Source organism: Electrona antarctica, assembly GCF_951216825.1.
Source record: "Electrona antarctica genome assembly, chromosome: 14".
NCBI classification, from domain to species: Eukaryota; Metazoa; Chordata; class Actinopteri; order Myctophiformes; family Myctophidae; genus Electrona; species Electrona antarctica.
The window spans coordinates 20,008,865-20,031,636 of NC_136795.1; the positions used below are offsets into that span (position 1 = coordinate 20,008,865).

Sequence of the window (22,772 nt, forward strand, 5' to 3'; positions counted from 1 at the left end):
AGATTGTAATAATCAACCCTGGGGTGCCCATACTGGTGCAATGGACATGTCATATAATAGGCATAGCATTCATTCAAACATATCAGATCCACAAGGTCTGTGAGCTTGAGGATATGATATTATTGGTGAAGAGATTTAGTGTAGACGCAAAAGAAGGGGACAAAGTACAGTAGACCCCTCGGGGAGCCCGGTCATTGAAGTATAGGTTTGAGGTGGTTAACAACAGGTCATGGGGTGAGGAGGGTATAACATGGTAACGTGGTAAACATGGTAACAGCCAGGGCAACAGGTAGCAGGGTAAACAGGGTAACGTCTGGGCTTGTTCCACAGACTGGGAAGTGGAGCTCACACAAACCTGCAGGAATCATTACCAGGGCAGACAGGCATGTCCTGAAACTCTACCACCCTTAATGTCATCACCATCGCTCGCAAGACTATACACACCACCAGTAGGCCTACAATGCACCAAGCCAGCAAGAAATGTGTTCCTACAACTTTATGGGTTTTACTGCACTGTGTACTTTAATTTTCTACCCTGGATTTGAACTCTGTATGCTTATTTGTGAACTCTCAGCTAAAAAAAATAATTTTTTTATGGAATTGTGTAAAAGTGTTTAATAGAATATGATGTGTCTCTGATTTATATCTCTCTAATCTTCCACTCCACTTCCTGGACCTGAACAGAAACCACCTGTACATTAAATAAAAACTCAGTCTGGACAATATTGTGAAAGCATCACAGATTGCCCCAGGAAAATGTGTGTCAGTCATTTCACTTCACAGGTTCAGAGAAACATCAAACACAATCTGAGGTGCAGCCCTCCCAGTCCCACATGTACTGCACTGATGCATGCTTATAGATAGATAGATAGAAAGATAGATAGATAGATAGATAAAGAAAGAAAGAAAGAAAGAAAGAAAGAAAGAAAGAAAGAAAGAAAGAAAGAAAGAAAGAAAGAAAGAAAGGAGGGAGGAAGGGAGGGGGGGAAGGAAGAAAGAAAGAAAGAAAGAAAGAAAGGAGGGAGGAAGGGAGGGGGGGAAGGAAGAAAGAAAGAAAGAAAGAAAGAAAGAAAGAAAGAAAGAAAGAAAGAAAGAGGGAGGGAGGAAGGGAGGGGGGGAAGGAAGAAAGAAAGAAAGAAAGAAAGAAAGAAAGAAAGAAAGAAAGAAAGAAAGAAAGAAAGAAAGAAAGAAAGAAAGAAAGAAAGAAAGTGCAATTAATTCATTGGTTGTTGTACCTGTCAGTCACAAGACTGCATTGTTCCGGTCTGGGGTTGTTTGTTGCTATGGTAACACTTCCTGTGCGTCCAGAGTCTCCGCTGTTGGCTGCTGACAGACATGAACTAACATGCTATTTGTGTTGATGTCGGACAATAATGAACACAACACTTCAGATTATTCAGTAACGATTCCAAACCATGGCGTCAACAGTTATAAAGGATGGCGAGTATACAGCCACCATCTACAAAATGGTTGGTGATGTTTGTTTAACTTATTATCGTTAGCATGCTGCATGTTAGCATTCACATCACTGCAACATAGTACAAATTATGACGCGTTATAACGGTCCCACTCGAATTACATTTGTTTAGACATTGTATAAGTGTTCTAATGTTTAATTATGTTCACACTATAATGCTAAGTTTTAGTTTAACTCTGAACTGAGAGTCCTCGAGTTACAGCCTTACGGGGGTACATTTAAATGAACATGGAGGATTTGACTGTTTTCTCATTTCAGATTAAAGATGGTCAGTATGGCGATGCCATTAACATTCTAAGCAATGAATTGCAGAAGCATATGAAAGTAAGTAGGGGATATGGACTATTATTTTCTATTGTCTGTCATTAATAATTATAGAGCTCCATCAATAATTCAGGTAGCCAGCTCACATGCAGTGCACTGCAGTGCCATGGTATAGTGAGCTGGCTACCTGACTTGTTTTGGCTTTGCATTAGACAGCCCCAGAATGGCTGGGAGGGCATCTATCAATGTGTACATGTAATACATGCAATGAAAACATTTCATTCCTGGGGGGAGTGGTAACCCGGCTAAGACAATTAGAATGTACCATCACTTTATTGTTATGTTGGAGTCTAGTTTGTATACCATACTACGTAAGTGAGTAGGTACGGAAGTTGGTCCGAGAGGCTTAAGGCTCATTCATAGTCTGGATTTTCGGTGGTGAGGTGACCACCACTCCGGTGGTGAGGTGACCTCCGGAGCTGAAATAATGTTGAGCGGTGGTGAGTAAAAACAGAGAGAAGGGCTGGGGCGGTGGTGGTGGTTTGCTCTTCACCGCGGCCCGTGGCGTCATGTTGTAGTTCGGTGGTCACCTCACCACCGAAAATCCAGACTATGAATGAGCCTTTATCGTCTGTCTATCAGCCAAGCCAGGAACACAGGAGTTTATCCCCGTTCCAATGCCCTAGAGCTAGACCCCTGGAGAGGGATTGCTGAGGTGGAGCACCACACACACCTACCATCAGCTCCCAGTACTTGCCGCACCCAAGCCGTACTACTTATGCACCGAGTTGGTGCCGGTGCCCGGGATCAAACCCATGACTTTGTGGCCCAAAGGGGAGAGCTCTAGTGACTGGACACCAGGCAACATATTACCATTCTACCACATTAATACTATGCAGTTAATATTATTATCCATATTTCTTCTAGGCCTGTCACGATTATTAATTACATAATCGCTTATTAAATTGAGATAATCGCAATTCTTTTTTGCATAATTATTTCCATTATTTCCAAACATTGCCAAAAAATAGCATCTTATATGATGCTATTTTTGACAATATTTGGAAATGATATGAAGATTTTTCAGATATATACCTGCCCTGTGCAAATTTTGTTCACGAAGCCTAAAATACATTTGTAATCATATCATGTCCTCCAGTCCAGGGCGGCCCTCTCTCTCCTGGGCTACTGCTACTACCACGTCCAGGACTACGCCAGCGCAGCCGAGTGCTACGAGCAGCTCACCCAGCTGCACCCGGAGGTGGAGGAGTACAGGATGCACTACGCCCAGTCCCTGTACAAAGCCTGCGCTTACCCCGAGGCCATGAAGGCCACATTCCTGCTCGACAACCCCAGCACGCACACCAAGGTCCAACCGCACGCGCATACTCTACTCACCGCCACACACGGCAGACACGCAAACATACAGTGCACACACACATGCATACAGGGTGGTCAAAGGCATTATTGTGCCTTTTTTTTAGCAAGGGCTCAAAACGCTTCACGCCGCGCTTCGAGCTTTCAGATCTGCTACTTTTTATGCTTTTGTGTGATACTGTAGTATGATCAAGTAGGCCGTTAATATAGAAATAAAAATCACACCCGTGTGAACTGAGTGGTGTAATATAGCCTGTCTGACGTAATGAAATCATGTCTGACGTAATTAAATCACACCCGGGTGAACAGGGTGAACATAGCAACCATGCTCATTTTTTCTGCACAAACAAAGCCAGTTGTAGGAGTGGTTTACACCACTCAAAAACAAAGCCAGTTGTAGGAGTGGTTTACACCACTCAAAAATCACACCCGGGTGAACAGGGTGAACATAGCAACCATGCTCATTTTTTCTGCACAAACAAAGCCAGTTGTAGGAGTGGTTTACACCACTCAAAAAACAGTTAAAATATTGAGATGCTTTTATTTGTCCTCAAACACGTTGACTCTCTTACAGCAACCATGCAGGAGTTGTTGGGCTTGAATGTTCATGTTGGATGAAAGCAGCTAGCGCTCAGTCCACTGTGTTCACTTCCTGTTCTTCCTCTTTCTATCCCACACAGATGATTAAGTTGCAAGCAGCGATCCAATACGGTGAAGAGGAATACTCTGGAGCCAAGGTAACTATACTTCTTCTCCAGTATTTATTGGGTGTGCAACAGTTAATTCAACTAATCGATTTAATCAATTATTTAAAAAAAAACTATTAACAACTTAGGCCCTATTTTATACTTGGTCGTACACCAAGTATGTTACCAAGTGGGATTGTAGATCATCTTAAAAGTCAGTGAACAAAAAAACTTAACATGATAGGAATCGACCAGGGGGCAAGCTATGCAGCCCTGGGTAACATAAATGAAAAACTGGACAACTAAAGAAAAGGCAACTCAAACAATATAGCCTAACTTATAGGAGAGGTACAGGTGTCAACCTCTCCCCATGGCAGCCTACACTCAACTGAACCATTCCCCATTTAGCATTTAGGCTATATAGACTACAGACTCCACCCAAGTAATGAACCAACCAACCCCAATGTACTAGCAATCCACCCAAGATGTTCCCCATAATGTAATCAGCTCTTCAGGAACCACACCCCACTAGACAAGGCAGCTCTCCCAATTGACGATATGCACACGGCTGCCATCTTGTCAGCAAGGTGCTAACTAGGTGCAACTTCCCATTGACAGCCCATTCATCCAAACAGAAAAGTCTGATTGTATTAAACAACATCAAACTCACCAACATTACAGCTGTGCGAAAAGCTTGAATTATCCTCTTTCTATCTGCAAAGTGTTTGTTTGTAAAAATCCACTGTAGACTTCCTGTCAAGACATTCCTTGCAGGTGATTTTTGAGTATTGGACTTTGGAAGCACTCGTTTTTAGTAAAGAAACCTCCTGCTGCCTCCTGAATTATGTGCAAAGGTGTTGACTGATATCCAACAAGCATTCCCAAACTCTGACACTTAGAAAAAATCACACCCGTGTGAACTGAGTGGTGTAAGGTATTATATAGCCTGATCAGCTGTGGTCTGACGTAATGAAATCAGCATCAACCAATCAGCATCAACCATGCTCATTTTTTGTGCACAGACAGACAGACTAACAAAGCCAGTTGTAGGAGTGGTTTACACCACTCAAAAAATAACCTGCACAGAATTTCTTGACAGGAAGTAGCTCATAACATGTCTTTGTCCATGCAAGATGGCTGCAAGATGAATGAATGAATATCGTCAATAACAGCATCTGCATAGATAAACACGTATTTTAGATTCCATTTCACAGCAGAATGTGAACCTTCTTTGGGACTGAGAATCTACAGGTCAGAAGCATACAATGCAGCATAAATACAATGAATGTGTATTGTTGAACATCATAAATTAGTCTGTCAGAAGCTGCTCTGTCATAAATGACGTCACCACGTGGCAGCATAGCTGAGCTTGTAGATATCGTTGCTGTCGGGCAGAAACATTGTATCTCCTCCGTATTATTATTACTTTTTATGTTTGTTTGTTTTATCGTAAATCAATGGCGTCGCACAGTGTCGCACAGAACTAGTGACAATAGCAGATCTACAAGCTCACAACACATCACATCACTATTTTAAATGTTTTTCAAATAATTCTAATACAAAGTAACGGTTTTGGACATACAAGGTTCCACCCGTCAGCAACGATATGGTATTTTAGGAATATATTGGTATATGTATTGGTATATATAAAGTGATAAAGGATGGTATTATACAGCTCGGTTGTATAATTTTGTGTGTGTGCGTGCGCGCGTGTGTGCGTACGTGCGTCCTGTACAGACCTTGGTGGAGCAGCTCCCCCAGGAGGACCCAGACTATGACGTGGACCTGGGCTGTCTGCTCTACCAGGAGGGAGAATATGACGAGGCTTGCAAGAGGTTCATGTCCGCCATGCAGGTGCTGGGCTACCAGCCAGGTACACGCACGCACGCACGCACGCACGCACGCATGCACGCATGCACGCACGCACGCACGCACACACACACACACACACACACACACACACACACACACACAGAGAGAGATCTACTATTTTGGGGGCAGCAACACGCAATCGGGCGTAACTCTAACCTCTGTCTAATCCTAACCCCCAACCGGAATCAATTCTCTTGTGAATTATTGTCCTCACAATGTCTATTTCTCAAATTCTACTCTACACAAGTATAGGAATATGCACGCACGCACGCACGCACGCACGCACGCATGCACGCACGCACGCATGCATGCACGCACGCACGCACGCACACACACACACACACACACACACACACACACACCACAAGCCTCATCAATGTGCATTCATATTTCTCTCCTCTCTTCCATTCTCTTTTTCTTTTCTTTCCTCCTGTGTGTTGTATTGTTGCTGTGTGTCTGTCAGACCTGTCCTACAACATAGGTCTGTGCTACTACAGCATGAAGAACTATGCTCAGGCCATGAAGTACATAGGAGAGATCATAGAGAGAGGCATCCGAGAGCATCCAGGTACAACTCGCCTATATGATGATATGAGGTATCTGATTGGATAAAAAAGTATTTACTTATTTAGGGCTAGGGTTGTGACACATAGACACACATCGTAGAGGTGGTTACAAAGTTATTTTACTATGGTGGGCCATAACCGAACGTGGGTTAGGGTTAGGGCGGTGGTGGCTCAGGGGTAGAGTGGCTGGATGGCAACCGCAAGGTTGCCTGTTCGAACCCGGGCTCCCCCAGAGTTAGTGTCGAAGTGTCCTTGAGCAAGACACTGAACCCCAAATTGCTCCCGATGTGCTGGCTAGTGCCTTGCATGGTTTCTGCCGCCATCGGTGTATGAATGTGTGTGTGAATGGGTGAATTGATGCACAATCTATGTAAAGCGCCTTGGATAAAGGCGCTATATAAATGCACCATTTATATTTACCATTTAGATACACAGACTTAATGTTTTGTCTTGTGGTGCGTTTGTCCGTCTGTCCACAGAACTGAACGTGGGCGTGACCACGGACGGCATCGACGTGCGCAGTGTGGGCAACACCCTGGTGCTGCACGAGACGGCGCTGGTGGAGAGCTTCAACCTCAAGGCGGCCATCCAGTACCAGCTGAAAAACTGTGAGAGAACACAGACACACACACACCATCCACACAGTACCAGCTGAAAAACTGTGAGAACACAGACAGACACACACCATCCTCACAGTACCAGCTGATAAACTGTGAGAACACAGACAGACACACACCATCCACACAGTACCAGCTGATAAACTGTGAGACCACAGACAAACACACACCATCCACAGAGGGCAGCTCAGAGAGAAAATACTAGTGGAGATGAGAAAAACAGAGAGACATGCATAGGTGCATGCATAAGAGAAGCAAGGTGAATGACAGATGGAAGAAATTGAGACAGAGCGCATGGATTAAAGTCGCCACAACCGTCATTTGGATTCCAGAGAAGCCAGCATCTCTTCTATGGGTCTATCAATGTGTCTGCGACACCTTGAGAGCTTATAGACAGACTATTTTTGGTTATTTATTTTAAAGATTAGAGCATTTGAAGTGGTCTATCATATTAGGTAGATGTGTAGTTGTAATAGATTGTTTTAGGTAGATGTATAGCTGCTGTATAGAAAGGCCTAACCAGGGACTGGGGTTGCAAATTAGCCTTGGCTACAAACCCTATATACAATGCAACGGTTTCATGTTTTTACAACTTGATACATTGTTTTTTGTATTGTCCCTGTTAAATAAACGTATAAATAAAATAAATATGTTTAGAAGCATTTTCCATAAAACTAGGATATTTCATAAAAGCAAAGTTTAAAGCAGTATGTGATTCATTCACATGGTTGGCAGTATGTAGAACAGCAGGAACAATATTACTAAAACATTCATTCAAGTTTTGTTTATTCTCGAAATTACACTGAGTAATCAAACTCATTTTCAGTGTCGTCGAGTAATACAATATCATATAGAAAAAAAACATCACAATACATCAGAAGATCAGGAGAAGAAAAACAAGGTATAAATGTGAATTACATAGGTTTACAAGCTAAGACAAATCTAAAAACAGTTACATATTGTGGGGGTCTGTATGCTCACCAAAGTTTTAAAACGACTCAAGGGTACCAATTTGGTAAATTTTAAGTTTGCATTCTTCGTATTGTGTTAATAGTTTATTAAACACAGCGCTATTGTGTTGGGGCTTCTTTCACACTGTTTCACAAATCGCTTATTAGGACTTCAGTCTAACAAAAATAATTGGAGGGAAGCTCTGAGAGGGGAGTGGAGGAAAGAGTGACGAGAGACTTCAGGATCAAAACAAGTAAACAAGAGAGGAGATGGAAGGGGTGGGACGGTCGAGTGAGCACCCACACGGAAAGACTCCAGACTCCCTTTTATCTCAAAAACAGACAGGTTTATTTGCTTTGCAAGAAGAAGAAAAGAAAGAAACATGTATTGTGCTGTTGTGCTGTTGAACTGCTGTTCTTTTAAAAAATAAAATAAAAAGTTGGTCACAAAAAAAACCATACAGGTGTTACTACCTTACGCTACACAGTAGACGTTATTTTAACTTACAAATGGTTAATGAACATACGGTACAGGACTTTCCTGTGTACACACTCACACGCACCACCCTTTCTCATATCTCCATCAACATATTATTAGGCAGACGGCGCTTACAAATAGTGCAAGATCACGCTCCGGCGCAGAGGGTAGTCTCATGCCCACATTATGCTGCCAGAACCATAAGGGCAGGATTTCCCTGCTCCACTTGTGTTCTTCTCTCTCATCAAGGGTGGGAGGATGAGACGGATATTCCAAAGCCCCAGAGACAGAACTTGGCGCCGACTCCCACTCACTTTATGTCAGTGTGTAAATGTGGTGGTTCATTGCTGTGAGTTGTTGAAAGAAAAAGAAAAACGGGAACACAGCATTGTGTGCTGAGTTTTGAGTGGGCCGCTTAGTGGCTTTACGTCTTATTAGCCTATATCGTTGCTGTCGGGCAGAAACCTTATTCTAGCTTTTTGTGTTTTTTCGTAAATGAATGCCCTACTGCTTACTTGATCATACTACAGCGTCACACAAAAGCATCAAAAGTTCCACAAGCTCGAAACATGGCGTGCAGCTACTTTTGAATTTGAATCCTTCAGCCGACAGAGACAACGTAGAAGATACATTAGCATGTAGCCGACGTGCCCAGCGAGTTGGAATGAGAAGCAGTGGTTTGAATTCAGGGTGTAATATCAGGGAGCCAGGAGTAGGGAGTGCAGTAATACCATCAATAGAATAAGTCAAAAGAAACAACATCCATTTGTCACCCAGAATATGCATTTATGCAAACAATGAACAACAGAAATGGAAACATGTTAACTGAATGTTAACCGCAATTCTTTATTTATGTATTTGTTTATTTTATGTGGATTCCTCCAGTGGAAGGTGCACAGGATGCCTTGACCGACATGCCTCCTAGATCGGAAGAGGTATGTCTGCCATCTCCCAATAGTTTTTACATTATTGTGTGTGCGTGCGCAAGTTTGTTGTCAGCTTGATCAAGGTCCATTCTTCTGCAGCCCACCTCATACACAACACAAACACAACCTCATACACAACACAAACACAACCTCATACACAACACAAACACAACCTCATACACAACACAAAACACTCGCAAGCAGGGAAGCCATGAACCCTTATGCTCTATTTTAAACTTTATATTGTCAAAAATGGTGAAAGTGATGCTCATAATTAATACGTCATCGCTATTCTTTTTTTAAATATTTATTTAAATGAACAACTGGTTATATAGAACCTTTGTCCAAAGTGCTTTACAATTTGCATTACATTCATGCTGATGGCAGACACCAATTGGACTGTGTGTGTGTGTGTGTGTGTGTGTGTGTGTGTGTGTGTGTGTGTGTGTGTGTGTGTGTGTGTGTGTGTGTGTGTGTGTGTGTGTGTGTGTGTGTGTGTGTGTGTGTGTGTGTGTGTGTGTGTGTGTGTGTGTGTGTGTGTGTTCCTGCCATAGGAGCTGGACGCGGTGACCCTCCACAACCAGGCTCTGATGAACATGGACAAGAAGCCCACAGAGGGGTTTGAGAAGCTGGCCTTCCTCCTCCAGCAGGTCCCCTTCCCCCCGGTCACCTTCGGCAACCTGCTGCTCCTCTACTGCAAGTATGAGGTAAAAAAAAAAGAACACCATAAAATTAATGTGCTCCTCTACTGCAAGTATGCAATTTAATGGCATTCAAAACCTTCCAGAATGTACTGTACACATCACATAAGTGTGACATGGTTCATCGAAGGTTCAGAAGACCCTGTCTACAACACTGGTAAAACTGCAAAACATTGGGGACAATTAAGTTGAAGTGGAGCAGACAATTGCACAAAAGAAAATCCAATATCAAGTGAGTTTTTAGAATTGTTTTTAGGATTCAAACGGCAAACAGCAGATCTACAAGCGTTTTGAGCTTCCGTATCTGATGAAGTAGTGCGTTAATGTACCAGAAAAAAACCCACACACACGCACAAAAAAAACCCACAAAACGTTAGCATATGGAGGTTTCTTCCCGGCAACAGCAACGTTGTACAGCTTCAGTCTTGCCTGGCTCATGATGCCTTTCTCCATGTAACTAATTATGCACAGCCATGAGAACGCACCGCTGGTCTGTTTAATGAGTGTTTCTGCCGGTGTGGGTTTGTAATTGTTTGGCATTAGGAGGCAGGATCTCACCCACCCTCTCCAACGTGGTGCGAGCCTTAATGAAAAAGTAGCACCCAGCATGCCCCCCCCCCCCCCCCCCCCCTGCTCACACACCACAGAGACCATTTCATTAAAATGGTATTAATGACACTGTTGGCTTGAGTCACTCTGTCTGTCTATATTTAGTTTTAATCACCAGCAGAGTTGGTTTTAAGAATAGACTGAGAAGAGATGTAATGCGGAAAGAGATCACTTTAGATTGTGTCTAATGTTTGTCGGCTTATTATATTTGTCATGAGTTATTTATTTAGTTTATTTTTGTTTAAATTCAGTTGTTATATATCATTCGTTGCAATACTAATACTGACTAATAAATCTAAAGTTATGTCTGTCTGTCTGTCTGTCTGTCTGTCTCTCACTCTCTCACTCTCTCACTCTCTCTCTCAGTATTTTGACCTGGCTGCTGATGTGTTGGCTGACAAGGCTCATCTTACATACAAGTTCCTCTCCCCGGTAAGTAATACCAGTGGTGAAAGTACAAACTTTAAAGTAGCGATACCACAATGCAGTAATAGTCCTGTATTTAAAGTCGTTCAAAGTATTGTCATGAAAATATATAAACTTAAAGTACGGTATGTGTATTTATTTTACGTCTCATTATCTAGAAATGGTCCATTTCACAATAATGTTATTGTAATTAGCAATTATGTGTTCATCATTATGGTTTACAATAATTGCCTCTGAGTTGTTGTGGAGCATAGAAAACTTGAAACGCTCTCACGTTGGTTCTTTTTTCATCCTCAGTACCTGTATGAGTTCCTGGACGCCATGTTGACTTGCCAGACAGCGCCAGAAGAGGTAACTTCTCAAATGACTCTCTGTTCTCTGTTCTAGATAGATAAATGACAAAATATTGCTCACTCTATGGCCAGTCTGAATCGAGCATTCTCTCTGGCCGCAGTGGGAATGCAATCAACTAGCTGATTGAATGGAAAACTAGTACTACACTGCAAAATTGTGAGTGTTCATTTTACTCGGACAGTGTACAAATGGAACCAAATGGAGTAGTAATCTGTTAAACTGAGAAGAAGAACCTGTTTCCTTCTGTTCTGTGAAAGTACCATTGTACGGTTCTAATGTTTGCCCTCCTGTCTTGTCTTGGTTCAACAGGCCTTCAGGAAGTTCGACGAGATGAACGCCAAGCTGACGGAGCAGCTACGCAAGCTGGCCAAACAGGTGCGCTTCAGCTTTTAATCATGTACCACCCAGTACAATAATGGTTGCAGGCATGTGACTTAAAAACAGTAATAGAAGCAACACAATACACACGTAAATTTAGTGGCAAGAAATGTGCAAAGGGTGCAGGAAAGTTCTTCAGCCATCATGACTCCATGTCTTTTCTCCCTCTAGTCTCTGGAGACAGAATATTGTCTCACATCATTTCCAAATGCTTTTCACCTAGGCTGAAAAATGTGTAGAAAACGAAGCGGACTGCTGTATGTCAAATTATTCAGAGCTAAGCTTGCTGCTTAACAGAAATGTGAATGGGAGTATTACTGTATACTGTACAGTATACAGTATCATCATCATTATCATCATCACAATAATGATCACATGATCTTATAGGTCAGTGGTTCTCAAAGTGGGGTCGTAGGACCACCTGTGGCGCTTGATGGGGTTTTAATATCAGATGGTTTGATAGGGTTTCATTAGGGTGATTCAATGTGAAACCTTCGTTCTGGTGCCCTCTTGTGGCTGTCTACTTTTAGCCTATCAAACACTAGGAAATAACAACATCTCACCTACTGTACAATATACAGATCATTAAAGGAACAGCAAGCTGTACCAAAAGTAGCCTCGGTACCCAGGCATTTATTTTCGTTCGCATTCGGCTCACCAAAAGTAAAAAGGGAACAGTTTTGGACAAGGTTACCACCCGACAGTGGTGGCAGCGATGTGGCAGCGGTGGCCGAACGGATTGCGGAGTGGTCTTGATACCGGAAGGTCGCCAGTTCGAATCAGCGGTCCGACACGTTAAAATTACCACCGCTGAAGTGCCCTTGAACAAGGCATTGAACCACTACGATGAAATGTTCTATGAGCAGGGCCTGGCTGGAAACAAGTTCTTGAGCTTAGCCCAGATACCCTGGGTAAATATAGGAATCATTTCATTTCATTTCAGTGATGAAAGGATCAGCAAAAGGATCGAGTGTGATTTACTGCAGTTCTTTCTCATCTCCTTTAAAGGTGCAAGAGGTCCGGGTGGCTCGAGACAATGAGGGCCTTAAAAAGGCTCTGCAGGATTATGACCAGATGCTGGAAAAGTGAGAGACATGCACGCACGCACGAACACACACACACACACACACACACACACACACACACACACACACACACACACACACACACACACACACACACAATTGTGTTCAAGTGGAAATAGAAATACTTGAACTGTGTTGATATTTAAAATATCAACAGCCTAAAGTACATAAACAATCATGCAAAAAAAGAAAAGACAAAAAAAACATTTTTGAGAACTTGATTGTGTTTTTTTGGTGAGGCATGCTCTTTCCAGACGTAGAACCCAAGCTCTAAATAGATTTTTCCCCATGAACACAGCACACGTGTCCGACTGTCTGTGTCGACAATCGACCGGAGGAGCGATACAAAAAAAAAATATATATATATATATATATATATATATATATAATAAAAATAAACGATAAATGCAACTTGAAAAGGTAAGATATAACGAATAGGCCTGGCAGAAGCTAAACGCAGCGAGAAATACATCTGGCAGTCGTTGAGTTAATATACCGGTAGCTCAATATCAAAATCAGTCTTTAAACCTACTGTATATACATGAAACCTCTTGTCTGGTCTCCAGGTACATCCCGGTACTGATGGCCCAGGCCAAGATCTACTGGAACAGGGACAACTACCCCATGGTGGAGAAGATCTTCCGCAAGTCGGTGGAGATCTGCGACGAGCACGACACCTGGAAGCTCAACGTGGCGCACGTCCTCTTCATGCAGGAGAACAAGTACAAGGAGGCCATCGGCTTCTACGAGCCCATAGTCAAGAAACACTACGATAACGTGAGTCGGTCGCGGTGGGTTCTTCTCTGGGCCCACTACATTTAGCATAATACACACAGTAAGATCCTTCAGTGTCACAAATGGAACCGAATGGACCACTACAGGGTCCATTTGGTCCCATTCGTACACTCTCAGAGTTAAAGTTATGTTTGGTTAAATAGAGACGGGCAGCTCTGATTGTAATTTAAAAAAGCAGGTAACATTTAAAATGGCAACATTTAAAAAAAGGACAGTGTGTGGATATAAATGCTTTCTTGTGCCGTGAAGCAATGTAAAACTATGGCTGTTTGTCTGTGCAGGTAGGTAGACACATGTATTATAGTATGTCACACTGAATAACTGACTGAAAATTTGTCCACCAGGGGGTGCTGACCTCCCTCAAACTCTGAACACAAATTTGCTTTGTGTGTTAAACCAATGGTTCTCAAAGTGGAACTCTAAGGCCTCACTCACACCTTTCGATCTAGCATACAACATTGATGCATGCTAGATGTAAAGAAAGGGTTTGTTTACATCTTGCCCCAATGCATTTCCAATGGAAGTCACATGGTTTGACACAACATTTGTGTTGTACGGCTTTCGGCTGTGTTTCGACTGCCCCCCTCCCCCTCATACAACACAAATGTTGTGTCAAACCATGTGACTCCCATTGGAAATGCATTGTGAGCTTGCATCAGTCAATAAGTCTCATGCATCAGCTATACATCAATCTGTTGCGAAGGTGTGAGTCAGGCCTTAGTCTTAACTTAAGGGTTCCTCTAGTTTAGTTTTGGGGGACCCTCAAAAGTCTGTAACTCTGACAGTGACCTTTAGATTTAAGGGGAGACTAAAGTTTGAGAATGTGCTGTGTGCAGTGAACTACGTTTTGCGGGGGAAGCATTCAAATGCCAGCATTTGAATGCTGGGTCCATTTAGAACCCCCGAAACTAAACTAAAGGAACCCTTAAGAGTTCCACTTTGAGAACTTTTATTACGGCAATAAGTTACAATCAAAGTTTCTCCTGTGTTGTTGCCATAATAATTTCTCACTTTACCCCCTCTGTTGGTAATTATACCACTATGTCATAGATACACATTTTAATAACGTTAATATGTTGATGTTAGAATTGGTGCTAATGTATGTTGAACCAGTCAGTGTTTTTTTTTGTTACTATTGAAGGGACTTGTAAAAGAGAGGTCCGCACACAGTTCTGCTCCACAGTGTTTAATTTATTTTATAACACTGGCATTGACAAACACAATGTTTTGGCCATGGTTGGCCTTCATCAGGTGAAGCCAATTTTTTCCAATGTCAATTGTGAGTTACCGCCAACTGAGGCTGTTTACACATAAATGTGTACACAGTACACACACACACACACACACACACACACACACACACACACACACACACACTCACACACACACACACACACACGTGTGTGTCCTATGTCCTTCACCTCAATGCTCAATGATGCAAGTCGATAGGACAGCTGTTCCAAGTCCAGACATAAAATGGTTGACAGATTGCCTTTTTGTTTGTTTGTTTGTTTGTTTGTTCCATTGCTGTGCTCGCTAGCTGGAGCAGTGTAGCATTCAGGAGTGTCCCTGCAAGCGTAAGCCCTCGGTAACAAGACCCAGAGACAGCCCATGCTCTCCTGTGTTTGCATGAGACCTGCTTGTTTGCCTTGTTGGAGTGGTGTTTGTTTCTGCTGTGCTGTTGTGTTCTTTCTCCTCCTCCAAAATCCAGACCACAACAAATACAGAATTTGAGACCAATGTACAGACATTAACCTGGAGAATTGGAGTGTCACATGTTTACTTTATACAGGGTTTTCGTAGGTCTTTAAAACTCTTAAAATACGATTATGACAGATTTTTTTTAAATAGTTTGGATTATGCGCTTAATGGTACTTCTTAAAGGTTGCAGGCTTCTAATTTTTTGTGGACATTTTTATTGATCACACTTTAACAAAATTACAAAATGAACCCAATGGGGATCCAATAACCACTAATATTTTCTACCCGGATACCATACATAACATTTTGTAACTGGACATGTCCTTCATATACTACATACTGTTTGTTTTACCGGTATGGACATAAAATAGGTCCTCATAATGAGTGTACATTTACCTGTTGAAACCTGCAGAAAGCCCTGATGAAACAACAATTACCTGAGTGGACTCTAAAGCTTAATTTATTCTCCATTGTGTGAGGGTGTCACTTGCCAAAAAGAACAGATCTATAAATAAACAATGCGTAGCAGCATCGCAACATGTTGTAAGCTTGTACAGTAGATCTGTTCTTTTTGATGTGATGTCGTCATACTACTGATTAAATTAGGCTTAAAAAGTATTTGGCCGCGGACCCCCATCTGAAAATGTTTTGTGCCAGGGACCCCCAGAAGAGAAGTATTTTGTTAATAAATTACCGGTATTCAAAATGTTCCAAACATCGATCGATATTTTTCTGAAATGTTCAAAAATATCTACAGTATAAGCTCACAGCGTGCCATGCTGTGAGCTTGTACATCGCTATTTTTAAATGGCCAACATAAATGGATAATGAAGTGCTTCAAATGATTGTGATACTATATTTACTACTTTTGCTGGGGACCCCCTGGAACCACTACCCTAACCACCTTTGCGTTTGAACCTTCTCTGGTGCTAAATACAAGCGTGTGTCTTTTCTCTCTCCAGATCCTCAATGTCAGTGCTGTGGTTCTGGCCAACCTGTGTGTTTCCTACATCATGACCAGCCAAAACGAAGAGGTCAGTTCATATTGGATGTGCACAAACTATTGACATTGTTCATTGCCCATATGGAGGGACTGTCAGTGTGTTTAACATATCCAATGTGTGTCAGTGTATTTACATGGATTAAACTTCTCAGTCGCTGTGACTGGGTCATTTTGGATTCCATAGAAGACTGCATGTCTTGTCTATGGAAGCATGTTGGACAGCGAAAGTAGCTAATCTACAAGCTCTCAATGTGCCGCAGATGTTTCGATTATTGTTTTACGATTAGAGCATTTGAAATGTTCAAATGTGTGCAGAAGCATCTTGCATAAAGCCCTAATGGCCTAGAAGGATATTTCATAATAGCAAAGGTTAAAGCCTGCCAACCAGGTGATTTCTTCACTTGGTTGGCAGTGTGTAGACAGTAGAATACCAGGAACAATATTACTAAAACATCATCATTTTACATGTTGTGTTGATTGTTTAGGAAACAGTGCTAGCGTGGCGGCTCCTTTTACACTGTTTCACAAATTGCACATTAGGACACCATTTTTCAGTCATGAGATTTGATGTTTTGCTTTAATCCATGTGTTTAACATGTCCACTGTGTGTGTGTCAGGCAGAAGAGCTGATGAGGAAGATTGAGAAAGAGGAGGAGCAGATCTCCTATGACGATCCTGACAAGAAGGTCTTCCATCTCTGTATAGTCAACCTGGTCATCGGGTGAGTCCCCAAATTAACTTGACCAAGCATTATTTTACAAAAAGAGAATTAATCAAATAATAGCAGTCAAATTGAGTATCTTTTTATTATGCTGCAGCCAGTTTTCTTCCTGGCTTGCAAAGTGTACCAACTTAAATTGTGATATTGTCGCTGTCAGACGTGTCAACCTGTGTTCTAATCCATCCAATGTAGTTATTATTTAGTCACAATCTGTTTTGAATACTTTTCATTGGTTAAATATGTAGAAAACCCACAGAGAGACCTAAACACTTTCAACCTGGCTCACCTGTTTGTTTAATATTGTTTTTAAATAAAATAATATAATATTTCAAAAATAGCAAATCTACAATCTCACTCATGTCGCAATGCGTTGTGAGGCTATAAAATAGGGTTGCTTTATGAAAATTAAATAAAACAATGAAATCTGGAAATATGAGGTTGGATGTTTGACACATTTGGTTTTATGAGTTGTGACATTCTTTCAGGACCCTCTACTGTGCCAAGGGGAACTATGAATTTGGCATCTCCCGCGTGATCAAAAGCCTGGAGCCTTACTACAAGAAGGTCAGCCATTTTATTTAATTTATCTTTTGGAGGTTCTTGGAAAGAAGGCACAGCTTCCACTTTGTTTACATCTGATGTGGCTTCAAGGTCACTCGGCATGTGAAGTTTAATTTATGCGTCGTACAATGGTGTCATGCGCCAAAATAGCAGCTCTATAAGCTCACAGTGTGTGAGCTTGAAGATTGGCTATTTTCTGCGCACGACGCCCACCAATGAAGTATAAATTAAGCTTAGTTCTCGGAGAGAAGTTGTTGTTCAATGGGAGTGAGCATCGTTGCAGAGAAGCTGAGAGATGGCGTTGGTGGTAGTGGGATGATTTCATGTATGTTTTCGACAAGCGGCTTGCCCTATACAGAGCTCTCTGCCTGTGGGGATGTTTATTCTGCCGGTGAGAGTCAAAACAGAGGCAGTTCTTATGCCTGTCGGGACTTTTGTTCTCATTGTAAACACAACAGCTGCCAGAGTTCGCCTGCACCTGAGTCCACTTAGCTCCAGCTGAACACACAAAGCCATCTACGGGGATGTGAACCCTGGTTTTGGCCAAAACATCCACACTCCCCTCACTAAGGCAGAGGCAGCCAAAGTGAGAGCAGTATAAAGAGTGAGGAATTGGAACGTGGTTAAAACTCACCAGATGGTCAAAGTGCCAGACATCATTGGCCTCATGCTCCCTTCAAATCATCATCATGTCGCATTGGTGCATTGTTCACCTTGTATTGATGCAAAACAAAACAACAACAAACAAACCAACAAAAAAAGTTAAGCTAAGCTGTATGCACACTTTAAGTTTAAAGGGCCTGTTGTTTGGCATTTACCACAAACCTTTTTCCAAAGCGTACCGTACCATGGCTTGTTTTATGTTTGACGGAGCCGTTGGATTCCGTTCATTTAGGTTACGGCACGCAAAACAACATGCAGAGATAGATAACCCTGCACATTACATTGCATAGCATAGTTATTATTTTGTCAAAGATGCTATAGTGTACATTTTGTTTTACCTATAACATGCGGCGCTTACTGGGAATTCCTCGTTCATGGGGAATAATTTCAATCCCCAATCCCCATCACGAGCGGGGCTCAGCGGGTTACCCGCGCCTCTCGGCGAAGGGTCGACGCACGCTGATCCGCTCAGTGTGGCGCGCGTGCGTGCAGCCCCGGACATCTAAGGGCATCACGTGGCTGAAGCTGTGAATAGACAATGGTATCTATTTTTGACAGTGGAGTGTCCCTTCAAGATAAAAGAAAAATAGTCAGTATTTCATGTCCAGGTTGTAGCTGTAGCTTAACAACTTGAACCCTATATTATTTTTCATGTGATGAATAGCAAAAATAGATGATCCACAAGCTGTGAGCTTGTAGAAGTGTAGATCATTATTCTTTGGAAATTCGCCCGGACCTTTTGTTAACAGAACCTTTATGACTATAAAATGTATAAAGCCTTTTTCATGTCATTTCTCTCTCTCTCTCTCTCTCTCTCTCTCTCTCTCTCTCTCTCTCTCTGTAGCTGGGGACAGACACTTGGTTCTACGCAAAGCGCTGTTTCCTGTCACTGCTGGAGAACATGGCCAAGCACATGATCATGCTGAGAGACTCCGTTATACAGGAGTGCATTCAGTTCCTGGAGCACTGCGAGAGTAAGGACACACACACACACACACACACACACACACACACACGCTATGGAAGCATGCCATGCACTGAAAATAGGCTATCTACAACCTCCAACACGTTGCGCTGCTGTTGTTGTAAACTTGTACATAGCCTATTCTGTATTTTAAGATGAAAGAGTGGTCAAACTAGCAATATTCAATCTTCCAGAAAATGCTAATGATCTCACATACTTCATACAAGCAAAGGTTAACTAGCCTGGCATTGGTGCCGCCAGACTGATAACGTGGATTCACTCACGCTTCCTCCCCAGTATCAGCAGACGTGAGTGAATCCACGTTATGTGTCTGGTCAAAGCCAGACTAAAGGTTAACCCTCTGGTGTCTGGGCATTTTGTTTTAAATTACAAAATCCTTTTTTATCAGGGCTTGTATGGCCGACTTTAGCATCAATGTGTAATTTCTTCAACTGGTAGGCTGCATGCCTACCAAAATATTATAATTTATTCTACATATGGTGCTAATTGTAAATTGTTTATGAAACACAGCACTAGTGTGTGTGTGTGTGTGTGTGTGTGTGTGTGTGTGTGTGTGTGTGTGTGTGTGTGTGTGTGTGTGTGTGTGTGTGTGTGTGTGTGTGTGTGTGTGTGTGTGTGTGTGTGTGTGTGTGTGTGTGTGTGTGTGTGTGGGGGGGGGGGGGGGGTGTGTGTGTGCTGGGGGGGATATCGTACATTAGTACCTAACATTTTTTTCAATCGTGAGATTATTCTTATTTATTTTCATCCATGCACATACACTTGCCCAAATATCTGTGCTTTGTCTCAAATTTCCAAAACAAGCATGAATTTGGTGTCTTTTAACTGCTTGTAATCATACTGTGTACACACACGCGCACACACACACACACACACACACACACACACACACACACTTACATAATACATATTTATCAGTCATGATCCCTCGCTGGTAATTGGGGGTCCCTGCGCTGTGCCGTATGTATTTAGTCATTGTGTCATCATGGCTGTTAAGCTCAGCCCTGACCCCTGTGTGAGACCACTTGTCACTCATTCTCCACAGGCTACCAAATTATTTCCTCAGCTCTCCTCCCGAGAAGAACATATTTTCCTTTCTTTCTTCTCGGGTGCCTCGTGAGCGTGGCTCATCGTGCAGTCTACAATAGATACATCGAATGTAGCTTTTTTGATACTGACTGCAAAGTTTACATTTTGGCCTGAGGATGGCGCTAGAGGAAAGGTCACTGGTTAACTCAAATGATTGGGTTTAATTTCTTGGAAATCCGCCTATTAGTATTATTTGGGGAATTGGATGTTGTTTACATAATCATATTGATTGATTGATTGATTGATTGATTGGCATTTACATTGGTCATGAAAAAGTAAACATAACGGTAACATATCATTGCTGTCTGGCAGACAGCCAACCTAACTCAATTTTTCAGCTTTTCTTTTTCTTATTTTTTCTCCATAAATCAATGCTATTGAACACCCTCTACGCCTGTGTGTTGGTTATAAAAATTCGGAACCAATGAAAAGTATGTTGCTTTGAATGCCAGCATCAGAGTTTTGTATTCTGTGCGGGCAGTGACCGGGAGCCAATAGAGGGAGCAGAGGAGGGGGGAGACATGTGAGAATTTTGGCTGCCCCACCCAGTTATTATGTCTATGTCCCATTTATAATGCCCTTGGAGTTCTTTATCAGGCATGCCTAAATGTGGAGTCTATGCAGATGTCAGAACAGGCCAGCTCCATATATGGAGATCTAGGGGTGATCAGGTGTGATCAAATGGCTATTTTGGGCCCTGTCCAGAGCCTCTAGAGCGGTGCCCGTTGGGCACTGGCCTACTTGGAACGATGCAAGTTGGAAATGCATGCCCCACCCTGCAGTTATTATTTGCGAAAGCAGAGCGTGCAAGTACTGTGGTCGGCTGGATCAAAAGTGGTATGTATGTATGGTATGCGTGTCTCTAATTGGCTATTGATGGTGTCGTAATTAAGATATGTTTCAAGATATGCACTGCACTCTCTGGGGGTGTGGAACGCGTGTGTCGAATTTGAAGTCGGTGGGGCGAACGGTTCTCAAGTTACGTGCATTACAACCGTACACACAGACAGACAGACAGAGACGTGTTGCATTTATAGATAGATACGATTTTCTTCAATTACTGAAAATAAAGATTTTTCATTTCCTGAAAAATTAACATTTTGGAGTTGGGTGGTTTCTCCCCAACAGCAGAGATATACAGTACATGTCCTACCATTATCAAAAGGATTAAAAAACAAACAAAAAACAGGCATTTTATGTGTGCACGAAGGCACACTTGTTGAAAGTCTTTGGGTCAATGGATATGCGTGCCTCTCTCTCTCTCTCTGAGTAGTGTATGTTAAGGTGTCTCTCTCTGTCCCTTTTCCTTATAGTGTATGGTAAGGAGGAGCCAGCCATCATTGAACAGCCTTTAGAAGAAGACCGCATCCACATCGGTAAGAACACGGTCACCTACGAGGCACGCCTGCTCAAAGCCCTCTTCTACGAGGTGATTGGCTGGAACCAGTGATGATGTTATATCCCATGAGATGCATGAAGGACACTGTGATGTTGTTGGCCAGTTTGGTCAGTTTCCGCCCGACAGCGATCAATTTGTGACTATTTACACTTTATTTATTAAAACCCTCTTACATCTCAAGCAGGCCTTGACTGCTTTCAGGCATATTTTCAGACACACACACACTGGGAGCTCATTATTTTGAATCTTAGTACAGCTGGGGAGCGGCTTTGGCAGTCATACTGTAATTGCGTGTTTTCCAAAATAAATTATATAACTGTTTCCTTTTGGTTTTGGGAGAGGATATGGCCATACTGTTGCATTCCAACCCCAGAACATTTCACATGTTTGTCCGGTTTCCATGTTTCCATGAATTGTTCAAGTTTTTAATGAGCCTGGCTGTTTTATCTCGAGTCTGCCCAAAAAGCCTTCCATGCTGTGTTTTGAGTGTGGTGTTGGAAACAGAAATTGTGAGAGTTCTTAAAGGACGATTTCACCCATGTACTTGTCCTTCGGACAAGTACATTTCCCATTCACTTGTCCGGGCACAAAAGTCACTTGTCCGGAGCACGAGCACAGACAAATACATTTAAAAAACAACTAACTGTAAGTTGGTTTTGGTGAATACATGTTTGAATATTAGATGAAATGAATATTCTCAGTTTACAAGTTAATAGCCCTAGAATGTCTGTGATCTTAAATACATTTCATGTATTCCAAATACAGTCATAGATCCTATCCACGCCCGGTTAGCAGACTGACCTTGTCAGCGTTTAAACTTGTAGCACATGCGTGTGCACTCACCCACAGTGATTACAGTAATGGTATGAGATGTCACAGTACGGTGACGGTATCGTTACCGTATACCACTGCATTTCACGGTGTTACATTTGGTTTTTGTATGAAAACATACTATGTGTCGTTTTTCATGGTTTTCAACAATGACAAAAAAAGAGAGAAATGATGAAAACCATGAAAAATGACATACTATAGTATAAAGGTCAACACTGCTTCCAATATCTTGAAAACCTAAATGCACAGGTTTCTTGGATC

General features: G+C 42.2%; 1 protein-coding gene across 1 annotated transcript; it reads left to right on the forward strand.

Moving 5' to 3' along the window:
- The first annotated feature begins 1,294 nt into the window (after positions 1–1,294).
- Positions 1,295–22,598, forward strand: ift70 (intraflagellar transport 70). Its single transcript, XM_079519549.1, has 19 exons — positions 1,295–1,469; positions 1,736–1,801; positions 2,901–3,110; positions 3,799–3,855; positions 5,542–5,677; positions 6,140–6,244; positions 6,722–6,850; positions 9,173–9,222; positions 9,768–9,920; positions 10,890–10,955; positions 11,247–11,300; positions 11,613–11,678; positions 12,690–12,766; positions 13,333–13,543; positions 16,225–16,296; positions 16,883–16,986; positions 17,472–17,550; positions 19,055–19,184; positions 21,595–22,598. Exons 1-19 carry the CDS (start codon positions 1,416–1,418, stop codon positions 21,729–21,731), a joined length of 1,956 nt encoding a protein of 651 aa, XP_079375675.1. The 5' UTR covers positions 1,295–1,415; the 3' UTR covers positions 21,732–22,598.
- Positions 22,599–22,772: the final 174 nt, after the last annotated feature.

Coding starts and splice junctions, on each gene's coding strand:
- ift70 (XM_079519549.1), top strand. CDS start 1,416: ATGGCGTCAACAGTTATAAAGGATGGCGAGTATACAGCCACCATCTAC. Junction 3,111..3,798: donor ACCCCAGCACGCACACCAAG/GTCCAACCGCAC, acceptor TATCCCACACAG/ATGATTAAGTTGCAAGCAGC. Junction 6,245..6,721: donor AGGCATCCGAGAGCATCCAG/GTACAACTCGCC, acceptor GTCTGTCCACAG/AACTGAACGTGGGCGTGACC.